The sequence below is a fragment of the Orcinus orca genome, chromosome 15, assembly GCF_937001465.1.
Source record: "Orcinus orca chromosome 15, mOrcOrc1.1, whole genome shotgun sequence".
NCBI lineage: Eukaryota > Metazoa > Chordata > Mammalia > Artiodactyla > Delphinidae > Orcinus > Orcinus orca.
The window spans coordinates 23,243,909-23,258,886 of record NC_064573.1 but is presented as its reverse complement, the minus strand read 5'-3'; the positions used below and the strand labels follow the sequence as shown (position 1 = coordinate 23,258,886).

Here is a 14,978-nt window from a genome sequence, read left to right as displayed (position 1 = left end):
GCTAAATACAAAAGTAAATTAAGCATTTTGTTCTTTAAAAGCTCTCCCCCATTCCTCTCATTTTCTTATCTATCTGACCCTCCTGGCTAGCTTAACTGCCTGACTAATCAGTTTTAACTGGGGTACCACTGCTGTTGGGTGCTGTGAGTTTGGTATAAACTGAGGCATTAATCCTCCTGTCAAAGGCATTTGCACTCTCCTGGAGGGATAAGTCCTTGCCCAGCGGGGACAGGAGATGACACATTTATAGTGAGGAGGGATACAATCCCCAATTGACTTGATCTAACTGAGACTCACAACAGCCATGATTGCCACGATTTCTGGCTTGTGAGAGGGAAGTTATATGCTAGACTTTTCCATTAATGTCATGAGAGTAATTCCACACTGAATTGTGAGGGTCAAATGAGACAATAAAAGTAAAAATGCTCTGCAATATTTAAGGAAAAATGATGGATATCAAACATGAAAGCCAGTGGGATAGCAGGCCACACTTTTTATTTATTTATTTATTTTTCATTCATTTATTTATTTGGCTGCACTGGGTCTTAGTTGCCGCGTGCAGGACATTCGTTGCGGCATGCAGGATCTTCAGTTGCGGCATGTAAACTTTTACTTGTGGCATGTGGGATCTAGTTCCCCGACCTGGGATCAAACCTGGGGCCCCTGCAGTGGGAGTGTGGAGTCTTAGCCACTGGACCACCAGGGAAGTTCCAGGCCACACTTTTTAAAAAGTAAGGTTGACTATACCAGGAGGCAGCAATCAGCCAAATCAGACTATGAAGCAGGTAAAGATGGTATGGGGGGAGAACTGCTCAAAATTAAGAGACCTGAAAGCAGTTTACTATGTCTTGGTTTCCCCAGGATAGTTCTGATTTTACACTGTTGTGCTTATGTACTGAATTAAATGCACCCCTTTCAATCTCAAATGTGACCAGATTTGAATAATAAACAGTGACTCATTCTAAAAGAGACTTATAAGAGGACAACAACGTTTGGATCCTGATTTAAATGTCGAATAACTTAGACAGTGATGGAAATTTGATGCTGATTTTAGATGATAGCAATGAATTATTATTAATTTTTTTAGGTTTGATATTGGCATTGTATAAGAAAATATCCTTAATCATGTTGTTGAGATGCATACTAGAGATGTATTTAAGGGAGAAATGACATGTCTGGGATACACACACACACACACACACACACACACACACACACACACACACACACACATATATTTTTGGCTGCGTCGGGTCTTAGTTGTGGCCCACAGGATCTTTGCTGAGGCACGCGGGATCTTTCATTGCAGCGTGTGGGCTCTTTGTTGTGGTATGTGGGCTTCTCTCTAGTTGTGGCGTGTGGGTTTTCTCTTCTCTAGTTGTGGTGCTTGGGTTCCAGAGCACGTGGGCTCTGTAGTTTGGGGCACGCAGGCTCTAGATGAGGCACGCAAGCTCAGTAGTTGTGGCACATGGGCTTAGTTGCCCTGCAGCATGTAGGATCTTAGTTCCCTGACCAGGGATTGAACCTGCGTCCCCTGCATTGTAAGGTGGATTCTTTACCACTGGACCACCAGGGAAGTCTCTGGGACATATTTTAAAACAAAAACAGAAGCGGGTAGAATATAGGAAATCAACATGTCAAAATGCAACAGCTGCTGAAACTGGGAGATCAGTACATGAGTATGATCATTGTACTCTCCACTTCTGTGCATTTGAAAATGTGCATATTATTATTTAATATGACATTACTGTTATAATTATAACAAATGTTATAATTATAACATTAAAAAGGGTGGAAAAACATTCTTGAAATTACAAAATAATAGAGATAAAGAACCCATCAGTGGCTGCCAGGGGTTAGGGTTGAGGGTGGTGATGAAATAAAATTTATATTTTAAGGTAGGATGAAAATGTAAACATAAAATTCTTTCTCTCTCTGTTTGGGCCTCCTCCCTCCCCCTTTACAGTGCAATGTGCATCTTTATTATACATTAACCAGACCTCCTCAAAGATGGGAATGCCTACTTCACGGCAAAGATCAATTCTTTTTTCTTTCTTCTGGCGCCAGCAATAGAACTTTATAGAAGATTAATATTCTTTCCCAACTCTGTAAGGGGTCATGGTGACTTACTGCTTGCTTTGTATGTGCTTACCCGGACTGTATCTTTGGTGAACTTATGTAAAATGTCAGTGTGTCATTGTGATGTATGATCCTCTGTCTTGAAAATGTATATGACTCTGCCTTCAACTACTAACAGGTGGAACAATTCTTAGAGCTTCTGAGAGTCTGTCTCTTGTATTATATAATCCTTAGTTTGGCTTGAATAAAATTCTCTTTTCCTTCTTAACTTGATTGTTAATTGAATTTTCTTTGACAGAGGTTATAACAGTAAAGGAGTAGCTGGAAGGAGTTTCTTTGAATGATGGAACAATTCTATATCCTGATTCAGTAGTGATTACATAAATGTAGTGGTTACATATGGTAAAATTTCATAGAACTATACCCCTTCCTCCAAAGAGTGCATGTAAAAGCTGGTGAAATCCAAAGGAGGGCTTTTTAGTTTAGTTAAATAAGGGAGTAACTTTAGTTGAAAGTATTATACGAGTATAAGTCTTTATAAGTCTCTATATATAATATTTTGTCATGTAAAGGTACACAGAAACTCTAATATTTTTGGCAACTCCTTGTTAAAGTTATTTCCAAAAAAAATTTTTTTTAAAGTAAGGTAGAAATAGAGATAGCTAGGTGTGCTATAAAAAATAAATATTTTGTCTTTGCCCCTGCTTCCTGGCACATAGCTCCTAACACCCTTGAAATCTCCAAAGTGATAAGATTATCTTTTGTAGCCTAATGAGATGACCAGTGGCTGGACCCCCTAGATAGCTTCAGGATGGGAGATGATAACTAGAAAGACCAAACTATGTGATCAGAGGGTTGGAACTTTAGCTCCACCCCTTGACCTCCAGGGAGGGAAGAGGGGCCAGAGATTGAGTTCAATCACCAATGGTGATTGAATTAATCAATCATGCCCATGTGATGAACCCTCCATAAACTCCCAAATGATGAGGTCCAGAGAGCTTCTGGATTGAACGCATCAAGGTGGTGGGGGCATGGAAGCTCTGTGTACCACCCCACATACCTTCCCCTATGCATCTCTTCCATTTGACCATCTCTGAGTTGTATACCTTACAATAAGCTGGTAATGGTAAGTAAAGCACTTTCCTAAGTTCTATGAGCTGTTTTAGTGAATTACTGAAATTGAGGGGGAGTCATGAGAACCTTGGACTTTGTAGCCAAGCTGGACAGAAGTGTGGGTAACCTAGGGACCCACTACTTGTGATGGGTATCTGAAGTGAGGGCAGTCTTGTGGGACTAAGCCCTTCAACTTACGGAGTCTGACACTAACTCCATATAGTATCAGAACTGAATCAAATTGTAGGACACCTAATCAGTGTCTGCAGAGCATCAGAGTATTGTCTGATGTGAGAAAAAAAACCACACATTTGGTGTCAGAAGTGTTGTGAGTAAAACTGGCTCACTAACTATCTTACACCAGAGGAGGGGGTATATATAAGGCCATTTGGGGGCCACTATTTTGATTTTCTTAGAGATCTACTAAACTCTTCAAAATAAAACAATCTTAAACCCAGAGAAGATTTCTGGGCTCTGCATGTACCTTACCTTTGATGTTTCTTATGGTTTCAAATTTCAATACTTGGGATTCTCCAAGAAAATACTACCATCTTCCTAAATTCAGTGGTATTAAAGTATCAGATGTTGAAAGCTTTATATACGTATAAAATTGCTACCTTTTTGAGTGCTTGCACACATTTCCATTGACAACTCTAATTTGTATATACTAGGGGCAGTGATCTTGTAGGAACAAAATTATTGATGCTGGTGGTCTGGGGGGTCACTGTAGCTGTTGTATAAGCACTTTATATAGGATTTGGAAACTATCAATTATCCATATCAAAGAATGGGGGGATGTTGCCAAATTGCCACTAGGCTTCATTGGCACTGCCGATGATTATCCCAATTCATCCTCACAACAAAGACAAGTGTCCTTTGCCTCATTTTGCAGATGAGGAAACTGAATCACAGTAGTGAAGTAACTTGCCCTATACAATGAGATGGCACTGTCAGCTGGGCCTTGAAATCCAAGGCTCTGACCATGGTCTGTTGCTCTGTGAATGAGCCTTGGCCATCAGGCAAACTACAGTAGCAGGCCGGCAAACTGTATTCTAGCCACTGAGTTCATCGTCCTATCACAAGCATTTCAAAAGACCCACCACAAGGCGCGCCTCCTCCTCCTTCAGCCGCCGCGCTGCCTGCCTTTGCGCCTGGATGCTGGTGATCTGGGCATTCAGCCCCAGCCGTGTGTTCTCCACCAGCTCTCTTTGTCTCCTCGCCTCTTTGGCTTCTCGCTTCTCTTTGGCCAGTCGGTCTTCCTCCCAGAGCTTTGAGAACATCTGCTCTTCCACCAGCTTCTGCCTTTTCAGCTCCTCATTAAATGCTATCTGTGCTTTCCGATCCTTGCTCACTGCCTTCTGATGGATACAGGACAACTCAACACGGAGCTCCTCACAGCGTTCCCTGAAAGGACAATTTTAAAAAGAAACCCAGCCTTTCATAAGACATTGGTCTCTGTAGGCACAAATCTGCACAGTCAGACACTGAAGTAAGAAAGTTAAAGACCTGGATGTAGGCCATCTGAACACCGGAAACACACGAGGGAGCAGCAAGGAGGCAGGCACCATGATGCCACAGACAAAGCACAGGCACTGGAGTCAAGCAGAACAGGCTTTGAAATCTGGTTTTGATATTTCCTATGTGACCTTAGATCAAAAACTCGATCTATCTGAGCCTGTTTCTATATCTGTGAAAGAACTGACTTTCAAGGTTCTGGTAAGAATCAGAGCTAGATGGACATAAATACCTAGTAGGTAACAGGAACTCAGTAAATGGCAACTACTATTATTACTATAGAGGAAATAGAAGAGGGATGAGTCCCTGCAACATTACAAGTAGATTAAGGCTTTGGTAGAAAGAGACCCTGCACGTACATCCAAGAAAAGACCCAAGGATAGAGTTAGCATATCATGGTGATGTTTCCCCATTGCATCTAGATTCCTGGCAGGGCACACATCCACTGAAGGGGTTTCTGCTAGAGTTGAGAAAACAGCCCTCTTGTTGCCTTTTTACAACCAGGCTTGTGTCACCATTCAAGAAGAAATGCTATCTCAGTAAGTGTTTGGACCTCATCCTTTCTTTCAGCCTCAGTAATTTAAATTTCTTCAAATGTTCTTGACTGAGCCCATTTTTAATTTAAGAGCTGTGAAATTATTTAGGAATATTTTCAAAACCCTACTCTCCTCTTCCTCCCTACCCCCTCCCAGACCAGACTTGTTAAATCAGAATGTTTAACACATCTGTACTTTTTAAAAGCTCCTCAGATGGTTCTGACCTATAGCCAAGTTTGAGAACCTGTGATGGAAGGCAATGTTTTTTATAAACATCAAGTCTTCCTGGTTTCTAAATCAAATTCTACACCAAGAAGCTAAAGTTTGGAGAATAGGCTCAATAAAGAACTTTTAAAGAAATTCGAGTTGTTAAGACTGAAAGAAAAGATGAGGTCTAAGCTCTTATTGCAAGAGTGGTCAATTTCACACAAAATGAAACCCCCAAAATACATTTTAACATTTAAAAAAACGAATTCAGCTGTCTGAAATTCATCACTGAAATTCTCAGAATTGGCCATGATAACTTATTAAAGTCCTTCCCAATCCTATGATTCATACTCTAACAAAGGTATTCAATTAATGGAAATCTAAAGCCTAAGGATAGTAAGTATGGCTTATATTTTTAAATTTTTATTTAAAATCAACTCTTTCTTCCTAAGTATAAAACTAATACATGTTCATTGCAGAAAAACTAGAAAATATAGAAAAGTATGAAGACACTAAAAATAACACGTAATCCTACTATCAGGAGATAATCACTATTAGCATGTTAATATATTTCTTTCCAGTCTTATGTATGTGCATTTTTACTAGAACTGGAGTTATTCTGCATATCTATATCTCCTTGTATGTTAATTTTTCCACCTACCATTATATTGGGAATGCTTCCTCATGAAATATTCTTTAAAACAATTCCTAACCTTAGAACTTTATTATAGTTTACTAAGCTGCATAACAGAGGCTACAGCCTATAAATATATCACAGTTTACTTAAACATTCCCCTATTTGATGAACATATAGGTTATGTCTAACTTTTATTACAATGTTGCAATGAACATTGTTTCTGTAGCTCTTTCTGTTTATTGCTAATGACTTTCTTAAGGTAATTCCTTCCTTAATATGAAATCTAAGAGTACAAAGACATTCTTAAGGCAGTTGATGATGCATGCTGCCAAGAATGCCAGAATTAACACATTATTGACCAGAGATGTATTAATACGTCTTTTGTTACCCGAACATTATCGACCAGAGACGTATCAATATGGTTTTAGAGAGTGATACAATTAACATCACCATGCGAAGTTGTTAGAGCTTAAAATTGATCACAACTTATGATTGTCATTATCATTCACATTTTGCTCAGTTAGGTTTTTTTTTTTTTTAACATCTTTATTGGAGTATAATTGCTTTACAATGGTATGTTAGTTTCAGCTTCACAACTAAATGAATCAGTTATATATATACATATATTCCCATACCTCTTCCCGCTTGCGTCTCCCTCCCTCCCACCCTCCCTATCCCACCCCTCCAGGCAGTCACAAAGCACCGAGCTGATCTCCCTGTGCTATGCGGCTGCTTCCCACTAGCTATCTACCTTACATTTGGTAGTGTATATATGTCCATGCCTCTTTATCGCTTTGTCACCGTTTACCCTTCCCCCTCCCCATAGTCTCAAGTCCATTCTCTAGTAAGTCTGTGTCTTTATTCCTGTTTCACCCCTAGGTTTTTCATGACTTTTTTTTTTTTTTAAATTCCATATATATGTGTTAGCATACGGTATTTGTCTCTCTCTTTCTGACTTACTTCACTCTGTATGACAGACTCTAGGTCTATCCACCTCATTACAAATAGCTCAATTTCGTCTCTTTTTATGGCTGAGTAATATTCCATTGTATATATGTGCCACATCTTCTTTATCCATTCATCCGATGATGGACACTTAGGTTGTTTCCATCTCTGGGCTATTGTAAATAGAGCTGCAATGAACATTTTGGTACATGACTCTTTTTGAATTATGGTTTTCTCAGGGTATATGCCCAGTAGTGGGATTGCTGGGTCGTATGGTAGTTCTATTTGTAGCTTTTTAAGGAACCTCCATACTGTTCTCCACAGTGGCTGTATCAATTTACATTCCCACCAACAGTGTAAGAGGGTTCCCTTTTCTCCACACCCTCTCCAGCATTTATTGTTTCTAGATTTTTTGATGATGGCCACTCAGTTAGGTTTTTGTTCCAACCCTGTGTATATTATAAATGCAAGTTTATTATCATAAAATTTTCAAAAATAACGCATTGCGAAATTTTGAGTGAAGAAGAATTTTTCAGTGAATTTTATGCAGATACTTTCTCTGATTGTCTGAGTGACATATATGCTAGTGTCTCAGAAGATGGTAGTTCTTCAGAATACAGTTCTGATTCAGATGATGTGAATATTAGACCAACAAAAAGACAAAAAACCTTAGTGATTGATTCTGATACAGAAAGTGAAAATGAAACTCACGGTGCTGGAGAATGCTCCTTTGCTTCTACAGAAGAGTGGACTGAGGACAACATTTCATAACAAAAATTAGAAGATTGATTGAATGTAATAACCCGCAAAGTATTAGCAAAATAACAGAATTAATTTTTGGTAATGACTTTTTCAAGTTGGTCGCTTCTCAAACAAACTTGTATCACCAACAGAATGAAAAATCATATAAAAAGTATGATAAGGCTTTAAAATGGACTGATGTAACCAATAGTGACATGAAGAAGTTTCTTGGATTAAAAATTTTGATGGGACAAATAAGAAAGTCACACTGGAAAGAATAGTCGGTTGATCCCTTACTTGAAACCTATTTTTCCAGAGATTATGACCAGAAGAAGGTTCGAACAAATAATGACATTTCTTCACTTTAACGATAACTTGGAAATTCCACTTCCTGCAGACAGAATTTCAAAAGTTAAAGCTCTTTTGGATTATTTTCTACCAAAATTTCAATTGATCTATATACTCAAACAAGAGCTATCACTTGATGAGGCAATGATAAAGTGGAGAGGACGACTCAGATTCAAAACCTATAATCCCGGAAAACTTACAAAATATGGAATTTCGGTCAGGATGGTTAGCAAAAGTGAAACCGGATATATATGCAACCTTGAGATTTACATGGGTGAAGAAAAGAAACTTCAAGAAACGGTTTCAGTCCTACAACCTTATCTTAGTTCATGGCACCATATTTACCAAGACAATTATTACAACAGTGTGTCCACATCTGAAATACTGTTGAAAAATAAAACCAGAGTTTGTGGGACTATAAGAGATAATTGTGGTCTACCAAACCAATTAAAGGATAAATCTAAAAATCTACAGAGGGGAGAAATGACATTCTTATGGAAGGGAGAAGTGATTCTTCTTATATGGAAAGACAAGAGGTTAGTCCGCATGGTGACAGTTATTCATGACGCCTCCATAGCATCTACAGGAAAGGAAGACAGGAGGAGTGGCCATCAGATAACTAAGCCCACTTGTCTAATAGAGTATAATAAATATAGAAGGAGTTGATCGATCTGATCAATGCCTGGAAAACTTCAATATCCTCTGGAAAACTCAAAAATGGTATAAGAAAGTGGGTTTCTATTTGAGTAATTGCGGTTTATTCAATGTGTTTAAAATTAATTGTAGCTTTAATGCACAGAATAAAATGACTTACAAGCAACTTTTGTTAGCAATAGTTAGAGAATGGGTAACTGACCATTCTGGTGAATGTAGTGGTAGTCCCGCACCCGGTCCTTCTTGTGGCGTTTCTAAAAGAGTCCACCGCAAAGATCCACCTTGTCAACTATCAAGTAAAATAAAATAACGTATTCTAGAGGAAATAATATCCACAGGACTAAAAAAAAAAAAATGTCACCAGAAAGTGTAGAGTCTGCTCTTCCAGGGGAAAGTGCAGTGAAACATGGTATATTTGTAATAGATGTTCTGTTCCCCCACACAGAGGTGCCTGCTAGGGTCTATCACACTCTAACGAAATATTAGAATGCTTTCGTAAGACATGTACAAAGTTTCAAATAAATACATTAAGTGCAAAAAAAGTTGTTGATATTTACTCAAACGTGGGTGTTTCAATATTCACTTACAAAACAAATCTTTGGCCACAGGCATTAGTTTATGCAAAAATCCCCCAGTCAATAATGTGTTAACACTGCATGAATGAGCTCATATCATAAACACTTCTTTAGATCAGTAGGTTTTCAAGCTTTTTTGATTATGTATGTCTTTCAGTAAAAAAACTTCTAAGCACCCACAACATTGTTTATAAATTATATGAGGTTATTAATATGTAACTATATCATATAAATTATTTATATGCAAAAATTAAAATAGATGAGCTAAAAAACATCAAATAGAATATCTATCTATTTTAATGATAATAATCATTAATAAGAGGAAAACATTTTGTCAGTGCTTCACATGGCACTTTCACACACAAAATCTTATTTCATCCTCATAAGTGCCTTGTAACTTAGATGGGGCAGCAAGTATTATCCCCATTTTAAAGTTAAAGAAATCGAAACCTGGCACTTCCCTGGTGGTCCAGGGGTTAAGACTCCACACTCCCAATGCAGGGGATCCGGGTTCAATCCCTGGTCAGGGAACTACATCCCGCATGCCGCAACTAAAAGATCCCACGTGCTGCAACTAAAGATCCTGCATGTGGCAATGAAAATACCACATGCCACAACTAAGACCTGGCGCAGCCAAATAAATAAATAAATATTTTTTAAAAAAGACGGATTTCCCTGGTGGTGCAGTGGTTAAGAATCCGCCTGCCAATGCAGGGGACACAGGTTCGAGCCCTGGTCTGGGAACACCCTACATGCTGCAGATCAACTAAGCCTATGTGCCACAACTATTGAGCCTGCACTCTAGAGCCTTGAGCCACAACTACTGAGCCCGTGTGCCATAACTACTGAAGCCCGTGGACCTAGAGCCCATGCTCTGCCACAAGAGAAGCCATCACAATGAGAAGCACATGCACTGCAATGAAGAGTAGCCCTCACTCACCGCAACTAGAGAAAGCCTGCGCACAGCAACGAAGACCCAACGCAGCCAAAAATAAATAAATAAAAAATAGTAATAAAAGAAAAGAAAGAAAGAAATAGAAACTCAGGGAGCCTAAGTATCTTTCCAAGCCACAGACCCAAGAGTAGTAATATTATTAGCAACAGTTATTAAGTGCTTATTATTTGCCAGGCACTGTTCTAAGCACTTTACATATTTGAACTCTTATGATCGTCATAACAACCAGTCTTGCAACAAACACTATTGTAAGCTAATTATTCTTATTATTTTATCCCCAGTTTACAGATGAGGAAATGAAGGCACAGAGCTGTTAAATATCTTACGTAATTTCATACATTCAACATGTAGTAGAGCAGGGACTGAAGACCTGGCAGTCTGGTCCTGGAGTTCCTTGGTACTTCATTATATCATCAAGTGTTCTGACCACACATCCTAGGATATTCATTTAATAAAAACACCACAAAATACTAAAAAGCCAAAAAATTCCTTCCTTAATCTGGGGTCCAATGACTGTGTACAAATATAGGACATTTAAAAAGAAGTCTGGGGCACAGAGGGAACATACCTCAACATAATAAAGGCCATGTATGACAAACCCACAGCTAACATCATACTTAACAGTGAAAAACTGAAAGCATTTCCACTAAGCTCAGGAATAAGACAAGAGTGCCCACTCTCACCACTTTTATTCAACAGTTTGGAAGTCCTAGGCACAGCAATCAGAGAAGAAAAAGAAATAAAAGGAATTCTAATTGGAAACAAAGAAGTAAAACTGTTTGCAGATGACATGATACTATACATAGAAAAATCCTACAGACACCACCAGAAAACTACTAGAGCTCATTGGTGAATTTGGTAAAGTTGCAGGATACAAAATAAATATACAGAAATATGCTGCATTTCTATACACTAACAGCAAATTATCATAAAGAGAAATTAAGGAAACAATCTCATTTACCATCACATCAAAAAGAATAAAATACCTAGGAATAAACCTACCTAAGGAGGTAAAAGACCTGTACTTGGAACACTAAAAGACTCTAATGAATGGAATTGAAGATGACAAAATGAAATGGAAAGATACACTGTGTTCTTGGATTGGAAGAATTAATATTGTTAAAAAAGGATCATACCACACCCAAGGCAATCTACAAATGCAATGCAACCCCTATCAAAATACCAATGGCATCTTTCACAGAAATAGAACAAATAATTTTAAAATCTGTATGGAAACACAAAAGACCCCAAATAGCTAAAGCAATCTTGAGAAAGAAGAATACAGCTGGAGAAACCATGCTCCCTTTCTTCAGACTATACCACAAAGCTACAGTAATCACAACTATATGGTACTGGCACAAAAACAGACACACAGATCAATGGAACAGAATAGAGAGCCCAGAAATAAACCCATGAACTTATGGTAAATTAATCTATGATAAAGGAGGCAAGAATATACAATGGAGAAAATATAGTCCCTTCAATAAGTGTTGGGAAAACTGGACAGCTACATGTAGAATAATGAAATCAGAACATTCTCTAACAACATATATAAAAGTAAGCTCAAAATGGATTAAAGATCTAAATGTAAGACCGAATACCATAAAACTCCTAGAGGAAAACATAGACAGAAGACTCTTTGACATAAACCATAGCAATACTTTTTTGGATCTGTCTCCTTAAACAAGGGAAATAAAAGCAAAAATAAACAAATGGGACCTAATTAAACTTAAAAGCTTTTGCATAGCAAAATAAACAATCGACAAAATGAAAAGACAACCTACTGAATGGGAGAAAATATTTGCAAATGATATGACTGATAAGGGGTTAATATCCAACATATATAAACAGTTCATACAACTCAACATCAAAAGAAAAGAAAAAAAAACCCGATTAAAAAATGGGCAGAAGAACTGAAGACATTTCTCCAAAGAGGATATGCAAATGGCCAAAAAGCACATGAAAAGATGCTCAGCATGGTTAATCATCAGGGAAATGCAAATCAAAACCACAATGAGGGGATTCCCTGGTGGTCCAGTGGCTAGCACTCCATGCTTTCACTGCTGGGGGCCCAGGCTCAATCCCTGGTTGGAGAACTAACATCCCATGATGCACGAGGCATGGCCAAAAAAAATGAAAGAAACAAAACCACAATGAGATATCACCTTGCACCTGTCAGAATGGCTATCGTCGGGGGAGACCTTCAAGCTGGCACAGGATTAAGACGTGATCACCTTCCTCCCCACAAATACATCAGAAATACATCTACATGTGGAACAACTCCTACAGAACACGTACTGAACACTGGCAGAAGACCTCAGACCTCCCCAAAGGCAAGAAACTCCCCACGTACCTGGGTAGGGCAAAAGAAAGAAGAAAAAACAGACAAAAGAATAGGAAGAGGACCTGCACCTCTAGGAGGGAGCTGTGAAGGGGGAAAAGTTTCCACACACTAGGAAGCCCCTTCACTGGTGGATACAGGTGGCAGAGGCGGGAAGCTTCAGAGCCACGGAGGAGAGTGCAGCAACAGGGGTGCAGAGGGCAAAGCGGAGAGATTCCCACACAGAAGATCAGTGCCGACCAGCACTCACCACCCTGAGAGGCTTGTCTGCTCACTCGCCAGGGTGGGTGCAGGCTGGGAGCTGAGGTTTGGGCTTCGGAGGTCGGATCCCAGTGAGAGGACTGGGGTTGGCTGCGTGAACACTGCCTGAAGGGGCTAGTGCACCACAGCTAGCCGAGAGGGAGTCCGGGAAAAAGTCTGGAACTGCCTAAGAGGCAAGAGACCATTGTTTCGGGGTGCATGAGGAGAGGGGATTCAGAGCACCGCCTAAACGAGTTCCAGAGACAGGCGCGAGCTGTGGCTATCAGCGCGGACCCCAGAGACGGGCATAAATTGCTAAGGCTGCTACTGCAGCCACCAAGAAGCCTGTGCGCAAGCACAGGTCACTATCCACACCTCCCATCCTGGGAGCCTGTGCAGCCCACCACAGCCAGGGTCCCGTGATCCAGGGACAACTTCCCCGGGAGAACACATGGTGCACCTCAGGCTGTTGCAACGTCACGACAGCCTCTGCCGCTGCAGGCTTGCCCCGCATTCCGTAACCCTCCCTCCCCCCGGCCTCAGTGAGCCAGAGCCCCCGAATCAGCTGCTACTTCAACCCTGTCCTGCCTGGGTGCAGAACAGACACCCTCAGGCAACCTACACACAGAAGCGGGGCCAAATCCAAAGCTGAACCCCAGGAGCTGTGCGAATGAAGAAGAGAAAGGGAAATTTCTCCCAGCAGCCTCAGGAGCAGCGGATTAAACCTCCACAATCAACTTGATGTACCCTGCATCTGTGGAATACCTGAATAGACAACGAACCATCCCAAAATTGAGGCGGTGGACTTTGGGAGAAACTGTAGACTTGCAGTTTGCTTCCTGCATGTAATTCGTTTCTGGTTTTATGTTTACCTTAGTTTAGTATTTAGAGTTTATTATTATTGGTAGGTTTGTTTATTGATTTGGTTGCTTGCTTCCTTCTATATATATATATATATATACATATATACATATATATACACATACATATATATTTCCCCTTTCTCTTTTTGTGAGTGTGTATGTGTATGCTTCTATCTGTGATTTTTGTCTGCATAGCTTTGCTTTTACCATTTGTCCTAGGGTTCCGTCTGTCCCTTTTTTCTTTTAGTATAGTTTTTAGCACTTTTTATCATTGGTGGATTTGTTTTTTAGTTTGGTTGCTCTCTTCTTTCTTTCTTTTTTTAAATTACTTTATAACTTTTAATAATTTAAAAAAAATTTATTTTAATAACTTTATTTTCTTTCTTTCTTTCTTTCTTTCTTTTCTTCTTTCTTTCTTTCTTTCTTTCTTTCTTTTTTTCTCCCTTTTCTTCTCAGCCATGTGGTTCACAGGGTCTTGGTGCTCTGGCCAGGTGTCAGGCCTGTGCCTCTGAGGTGGGAGAGCCAAGTTCAGGACATTGGTCCACCAGAGACCTCCTGGCTTCACGTAATATCAAACAGCAAAAGCTCTCCCAGAGATCTCCATCTCAATGCTAAGACCCAGCTCCATCAAATGACCAGCAAGCTACAGAGCTAGACACCTTATGCCAAACAACTAGCAAGACAGGAACACAACCCCACCCATTAGCAGACAGGCTGCCTAAAATCATACTAAGTTCACAGACGACCCAAAACACACCACCAGATGCAGTCCTACCCACCAGAAAGACAAGATCCAGGCTCATCCACCAGACCACAGGCACTAGTCCCCTCCACCACGAAGCCTACACAACCGACTGAACCAACCTTAGCCACTGAGGGCAGACAACAAAAACAACAGGAACAACAAACCTGCAGCCTATGTAAAGGAGACACAAAAACACAGTAAGTCAAGCAAAATAAGAAGACAGAGAAACACACAGCAGATAAAGGAGCAAGGTAAAAATCCACCAGACCAAAAAAATGAAGAGAAAATGGGCAGTCTACCTGAAAAAGAATTCAGAGTAATGATAATAAAGATTATCCAAAATCTTGGAAATACAAGGAGTAAATACAAGAAACGTTTAAGAAGGACCTAGAAGAAATAAAGATCAAACAAACAATGATGAACAACACAATAAATGAAATTAAAAATTCTCTAGAAGGAATCAATAGCAGAATAATTGAGGCAG

General features: G+C 39.6%; 1 protein-coding gene across 1 annotated transcript in view; it reads right to left on the bottom strand.

Moving 5' to 3' along the window:
• CFAP53 (cilia and flagella associated protein 53) overlaps positions 1-14,978 on the bottom strand; it is a 70,714-nt gene that overhangs the window by 34,175 nt on the left and 21,561 nt on the right. The window contains exon 4 of the mRNA XM_004266087.4: positions 4,293-4,596. Coding sequence (XP_004266135.3) covers positions 4,293-4,596 — 304 coding nt within the window. The remainder of the gene's footprint in view (positions 1-4,292; positions 4,597-14,978) is intronic.